At 44.0% G+C, this 7,584-nt stretch overlaps 1 protein-coding gene across 1 annotated transcript; it reads left to right on the plus strand.

The window, feature by feature from the left end:
• The first annotated feature begins 4,867 nt into the window (after nucleotides 1-4,867).
• Nucleotides 4,868-6,609, plus strand: LOC137793791 (prostaglandin E2 receptor EP4 subtype-like). The gene is made up of 2 exons (XM_068590148.1): nucleotides 4,868-5,665; nucleotides 6,250-6,609. The coding sequence occupies exons 1-2, from the start codon at nucleotides 4,868-4,870 to the stop codon at nucleotides 6,607-6,609; spliced, it is 1,158 nt and encodes a 385-aa protein (XP_068446249.1).
• The last annotated feature ends 975 nt before the right edge of the window (nucleotides 6,610-7,584 follow it).

Genomic DNA, 7,584 nt, shown 5'->3' on the forward strand with positions numbered 1-7,584 from the left:
GTAGGATTATTCATTTTGTGTGCTGTCTGTTACGAAATGTGGGTCAAAACGGAGATAATAGTCCACTAGACACCTCCAGAGTCACAGAGGACTCACAGGACAGATGTCACTGCTGAGAGGTTCTCCTCCCGATGAATAAACTGAACGTCACATAAAATCTCCTCGAAAGCGCCGGCGACTGTTCGCTCTCTGAGGAACGTCTGCGAGTCATTTTGAGTCCCTTTGTTGAGCCAGTAGATGAATCACAGTCTGTCTTTGTATATTCACACATTTAGAACCTCTGTTAAACAAACAGGGGAGTTAGTTTTTTTAATAAACTCATTATTATTTTCACTTTTTCCAAAAGTAAAAATTTGCATTAGATATTTCTTTATGTCTTTATATCTATATATGTCTTTGATCTTGATATGTTGTTGTATAAAATATATACAATACACTCTACAAGTGGAATATTCATCATAAGGACCTCTTTTATGTCATATCCAAATCTCTGTGGTATTGCGTCCTATGACGTTTAAACAATTTTAATACTTTTTGGCCTCTGAAACCAGCCTGGACTCTTTTGCTGACACACTTTTCCAGCTTGCAACCCATTCGTTGACACGGTACAACAATAAAACACAACTATATGCACAATGTAAGCTTGTGTATCCGACTCCAGGGCATTTTTTGTTTAGATTTTTCCTCAGTCGGGTCACCGTCTGTCTTTCTCATCAGGCCTTCCACTTGAGAGTGATCGAAATACAAGCAATGCACTTCCTTACATAAATATTTATGCCCTACATCACTAATGACATGATATTTAGGTTCGCAAAGAAGCTTCTCTGGATGAAGAAACATTTTCTCAGGAAGAAAAAACTAATTTGTTGAAAGCCCTCGAAACAGGAAGCGTCTCATGTCAGATTAGACACGGCTTTCCCCAAAATCTCCTCTAAATGAAATGGATTGTTTTAAAGTCACACTGATATGCAAACTTAACTATTGAGGTCAGTCGGTAGAGACTTTAAAACAACCAGAGTCGGTCAGCGGTCACATAGATTACTGGCATCGCAGCGCTGAGGGGGTTTCAAGTTGACTTCTTTTTGTTCAAAAGAACAACAATTACAGCTGTATTTCCCAACAGTGACAGTGGAGACATCTGAAGATCTGCCTCAGGCGTCCTGAGCTGCATGCGACACAGGATTTATTCATTTGTGTGTGTTGGTCGCTTTGTCATCAAGAGGCCTGATTTTGCAGCCAGTTTTCTCTGTTGCTCCTTAAAGCCACTATAAGCTTGATGAAAACATTGTCCAGGAAGAAGGTACATCCTTTTTAACCTGAAATCAAAATAGAAAAAGTCTCATATCGTCACTGCCAGGAATGTAATTCATGTCTAAAACATACCCACCATGTGCAAGGCCTTCGTTGTAGTATAAAAATGCTAAAAATACACAAATTCACAAGAAAAGACAAGACATACGACGATTCTCAGTCAAAAAACCACAAACCCTTCCTCCCCCCCAAAAATGAGCTGAATCCCAAAACAGATTGTTGAAACTCTGCCGAGTGCACCACAATAATGTCCACAAGTCCAGACTCCAGTTGTGACTTTGGAGAGTTTTGTCTTGTAAACTTGTCGGCGTCATGTTGATAATCTCGTTCCAGCCATTTTCTTGCACATGCAGGGATTCAGGTGGTCGTTTGCAGCGCTGGCAGCACATCGGCCTCCACACTAAACACTAATGCGTCTCAAAAACAAGATGCCCAGAGTTACGATCAAACACCCGTCCAATAAATTCAACGTCGTGCATAGCTGGCTTTATTTCTTAACTACAATTTACACTTTAACTTTAACTTAAGGATGAAGACTTGGTGAATGGATTCAGTCAAACGGGAGGAATCTATGTTGCTGGATTCATTCTGAAAGAGAGTATCTGGAGAGTTATGCACAAAACCTTTGGCTGCATGGCTTTGATTGGACGCTGGATTAACTTTGGCGTATATAATACTGAGGTGATGTCATATAATGTGTCAGTATAACTTAACATATGGACTGCTGTCGCGTCCTGTCACTGAACTACTGAACTCCTGGTTACACTTTACACACACAGGAGAGGTGTTTATTTAAATTCATGGACAGTTTACATTCACACGACTGTAGCAAACTTAAACAGAGCAAAGAGGACGCTGTGTCTTCAAGGCCTCATTAAATTAAAAATAATCTGTCGAAGACTGAATAAAAGTTGGTCATTCAGGAGAATAATCTGCACGTCACGTGACAGCTGATCTGGTTTAAATGGTAAAGTGTGTAATAATTGTCCAGCTCTGGGTTTCTTTGCTTCATTGCACTTAAAGTTTCATCAGCATTGTGACAATAACAGAAAAGATATTTTTGCTTTGCCTCGTTACTTCTTTGGCTTTCAACGCCTGCGGACGAGGGAGAGAAGAAGAAACCCGAAGCGGTGCAGAGGGTCGGACCGCGACTCGAAGCGGATCAACAGAATGAGATTACGATTGGAGAGAGTTTATCTTCCGGAAATCACACTTCATCACAGTGAGATCTGAGATGTGGACAACAGAATCCCACCAGCTCAATGTTTTTAGAGTCAGGGGACGCGTCTCTGGAGGTGGACTTCCAGGAAGCATATGGGAAAGACGGTGCTTGAATGTCTTTACTTGGAACTACGTCAGTGCTCTTCCTGTAAAGGAATGTGACTTACAGGGTGAATCATTTCAGTGAGACAAAGTTTGTCTGGAACCCATTTTGGGGATTTAGCCACCGAATGCATCCTTATCTCATCCATGCAGAATACCATCACGTTGTCTGAAGCGGGTGAAGGTAAAGGAGCAGGTGTCTACTCACGCTTTTGGTGGAGGAAGATGACAGTAAAAAAAAAGGCAGAGGAACATCAAAGGTCAAAGGTTTGATGCTGAGGTTTTGACAAATTATTTTAAAAAAAAAGTCTCTGAACTCACGAGTGGCTTCTTGAATTTCAAAAACAGCTCCAAGAAAAACAGTCCAGCGCTTCAGCGCTTTGATATCTTCTGTTGGATGAATGAGTCCCCTGAGAGACTGGCAAAGGTCAACTTTCTTCTAGTTTCACACAATATACACATTTTTATTCCAGTCCTTGATTATTTTCAAAGGTCACAGATTCACTGACCGTTTATGTGAACTAATTCAACAATTACGCCACATTTCTGTCATGATTTTGTCTGCTTCCTGTTTTATTTTGTAGTCTCATGTCCTCTGTGTCTCTGCACTTCCTGCCGTGGTGATTGTGTGGGATTGTGTGTCTGCTACACTAAAAACTATGTCCACTCGTAAAGCCCCCTCCTGCTGCAGAGACCACAGTCATTTAAAATGCATTTGCAATTACATGATTTACTTTTACGACATTCAAGAAAACTATAAACTGTGCGCAGATGGCTGGTACATCCCATGATTTACCGTAAACTGCGATGGCGTTCCAGTCAGCGTTGGAGTTTCCAAGCCTTGGCATCACTTAAGTGCTTTGTTGTTTCTGTAATCTGCAACAGAGATGAGCAGCGGTGGTTTACCTTTCAGAGAGGTGTTGTGTTCTGTCTTTTAAGGTCAGCCGCAGACAGAAACGCTCGCTGCAGCGCCTCACTGTAAACACAAGTCAGGCTGTAATGAATGTGATGGCTGCAAAGTCGGAGCAGGCTGAGTGTGTTGGCGTCCTACGTGTGTTCTCAATGTCCATCGGCCTTCTGTTGTTCCCTCACAACCATTTACAGTCATCAACAAACGTCTTGCAGCCTTGTGGCAAAGAGGACTGAAGGTGAATAACTATGTGAACTACTGTGAGTTTAAACTTGAAGGCTTTGACAGAATTCACACCATTGAACAAACAAGATGGAAACCACGTTGAGCATTAAAGACAGAACAAGATTTACAACATAATGAAAGCACGCAGGAAGCCCATTAGTCCACTTTAAATATGTTTGAGTTCCTTCTCCTTCAATGTTCAAAGCATTGGAACAATCATGTACATGTAACAGTATAAAATATGTTTGATCTGATGCTTTTATCCAAAGAAACGTGCATTCAACCATGAGAGTACAAACTCAGAACAACAAGAATCAAGAAAGTACAATTTCCTCCAGAAAGCCAAACTACAAAAGTGCTATCCGTCACTTCCATTGAAGAGCTAATCTTTTAAAAAAATTTTTTTTTACCACAATACATAATCCCGTTCACGAGCTACTCATATTAAGAAATGTGGAATATTATTATATCTCAAATCCGGAGCAGCTCGAAGTTACTGATTATTTATCAATTTGTAATTTGGGTGAACTGGCCCTTTAAAAAGAAAACAGTGGCGAAAAAAAACACGTTATTTGATTTGATGATCTCTTAATATCTCTCTCCCTTTCTCTCTCTCTCTCATACAAGTCAATCAAAGTGTTTCAGCATCAAATGACTCATGAACTGAGGAGCCTCTTCCTCTGTCCTTCCTCTTTCTTTACTCATCATCCAGTCACGTTGACCTCCTGACAGGCTGCTGCTGCTGCTGCAACAACTATTACGCAGCGCTGTGGTGACGCCCACATCGACATTGGAGACATTACGCGTACCAGCTCCAAAGGGGAAAACAAGAAGTATCTTTGTTATCATTTGTCCATCGATTATCTTCAAAGCGTCCCGGCTGGATTATGGGTGTTTCAGTAAACTATAGAGACAGCCCACCTCTCCGCAGAGACATCTGGTCAGCTGCTTCTGTTCCTGTGAAGCAGAGGGGATGAGACGACCAGAGAAAATGCCCCCGCTGACTACTTATCATCTGCCACAGCTGGCTACAGGAGATATGTCCTCTCAAATCCACGAAAGATCATATTAACCAACACGAGCGGCGTGCATTTCGCGATGGAGAGCCAGAACTTTACGCGCGGACCTGTTTCCACAAATGAGACTCAAGCGAACGGAACCACGATAACGTTCGCTTTACCGATTTTCATGTTTGCAGGAGGAGCGATTGGTAATTTAATTGCCATCATCGTCCTCTCGGTATCCCGACAGGAGAGGAAATCTTCCGCTTTCTACACGCTGGTGTGCGGTCTGGCGGTCACGGACCTGCTGGGCACCTGCCTGGCCAGCCCGCTCACCATCGCCAACTACCTGGACTCTGACGTGCTGAAGGTCACACGCGTCTGCGAGTTTCACTCCTTTTTGTTGCTGTTTTTCGGTCTGACGGGCCTGAGCATCATCTGCGCCATGGCAGCAGAGCGCTACATGGCCATCTGCTGCCCGTACACCTACGAGCGGTGGCGGGTGAACCGACGCTTCGCGCAGAAGTTCCTTTTCTTCATTTACATCAGTCACATCTTCTTCTGCTGCCTCCCGGTGATGGGCATGTCCGTGAGCAAGGTGCAGGAGTCCGGCACGTGGTGCTTCATCGACTGGGGCGGGCACGAGCCCGTGGCCGCTTCTTACTCCATCATGTACGGCGTCGTCAGCCTGCTGCTCATCCTCGGCACCATCGCGCTGAACCTGGCGGTGTGCGGCGCGCTGCTGCTGATGCGCCAGAGGACCGCGCAGCGGCCCGTCACCAGAGCCAGCGTCCGGCAGAGGTGGAGGGCTCTGTCCTCGGCTGCAGAGACGCAGATGATCGCAGTGCTGGTCATGACCTCCGTGGTGGTTCTGGCCTGTTCGGCTCCGCTGGTGGTGAGTCAGCGCCGTGTTCTTATCCAGATTGCTGATGTTACTGAAATACTTGGAGAAGCTTTACATGTTCATCCCAGAGAGCAAAAAAGGGGCATATTCACAGTTTAGCTAGTATATTGTGAGGTTGCCAGTATGATGAATTCATTATTGATAGAATAAGTATTCAGATGCTTTGCTGAGCAATTTCCTCACAGTAAAAATACTAAAATAAGAGTAAAACTTATGCATGCAGGACTTGCGGAAGTACAGTTTAATCTCATATGTCAAATGACAAGATAAATGAAGAGGAAAAGTAGTATAAAAACACATTATATGTCAAAACTCAAGTTCAGTAAAAGTAACAATTTTGCCCTTTCAGAAACTCATCAAAATAAAAGAATTTGAGATGAAAAAAAAATGTAAATATTTTAACTGTAAAAGCCAAACAGTTCGGTAAAGTTAAAATAGTTTTTGCTCACTTTTCATGAGAGATGAATCAATAATAATCTGGATTTGAGTTGGGAAACCAGCCGAGTCATGAAAAAGATCTCATATTCCAGTATTCAGTACGTGTACTTGCGCGTAACGTGTTCTTCTCCCTGTAGGTCCGCGTGTTTGCGAAGCTCATGCTGAAACATCACTCCGAAGCGGACCTGGCTGCCATTCGGATCGCCTCTGTGAACCCCATCCTCGACCCCTGGATCTACATCCTCCTCCGGAGGTCCTTGTTCCGCCGCTTGCTCCGTTTATCCAGGCGAGGCGGCAGCAGCACGCGCAGCGGTTCGTCTCGCGCAACGCAGAGGAACCCGTTTCACCCCGAACTCACGCGGGAGAGCCACGTGTTCGCGCATCTGATGCGCAACGCTAACATCATGACGAAGCTGCCGGCCACCGTCAAATTCACCCCGCGTGACGCGCAGAGGCCTCTGCCAGACGCCAGCAGAGCGAAGACGAGGCCGACGTGAGTGTTTGGTGCTCTCTCTCTCTCTCTCAGGCCGATGAGGACTTTGACTCCGAGTCCGAGCCGTCAGAAAGACTGCCACGTCTCGGTGGACTTCAGGGTTACGTGAATCTTATTTATTAAATAAACATAGACTGCTGATCCGGATCTCTAAACATCTACTGCAGTGACGCAGGATACAATAAACTATGGGACTTGGACAATAAGACAAGGTCAAGCCTTTGTTTTTGTGCCTTTTACTGTCTTCCAGCTTCGCCTCATAGGATCAGGGCTCTGGCTTCAATCTTTTCATCCATCATCAGTGTGAGCTAAAGAGATGAAATACAGGTTTAATTGACCAGAGGCTCTATTCATATAATAGTACATTGATATCATAAGGTTTTACATGTGTTCATGTTTGTAGCCTATTAAAAAAGATCCTTCCTTGAGAGTTGGTGTCTTTTGTCTCGACTGTTTTAGTCTTGAATGGATCTCATGTTGTCAGCAGCTTCCAGTCTTTTAGATAAAACTCTGTTCCTGTTGACAGAATGTTTTAGTAGTAATAATACATGTTATATGTATTGCACTTTAAAAGGTACTCCAGGCATTTTACATGCTAAAGACAAACAATAGAGGATGCAATAAAACTACAAAGATGACAACTAGTATCACAGGTTGAAATGAATGGGTTTTTAAAGTGACATTTTGAAAGCAGTGAGTGATGGAGAATGTCTGGGGTGCTGGAGGAGAGAGCTCCAGAGGGAGGGTCGGCCATGGAGAAGGCCCTTGTCACCCCAAGTCAGATGCTTGGACAGAGTAGGGGGGGTAGGGAGGTTGGCATCGGCAGATCTGAGGTTGTGGAGGGCTTTGTAGGTGAGGAGGATGTTATTTGCTGTATGATGTGGTCGCTGGCATGTAAGCAGTCGGTCCCACACGCAACCGGCCATCGACTGAATTGTATTTCTTCAGTATCATACTTTGCTGAATATTACAACATGTA

The sequence above is a fragment of the Clinocottus analis genome, unplaced genomic scaffold, assembly GCF_023055335.1.
Source record: "Clinocottus analis isolate CAN_PGR_092001 unplaced genomic scaffold, fCliAna1.0.p SCAF_23, whole genome shotgun sequence".
Taxonomy (NCBI): Eukaryota; Metazoa; Chordata; class Actinopteri; order Perciformes; family Cottidae; genus Clinocottus; species Clinocottus analis.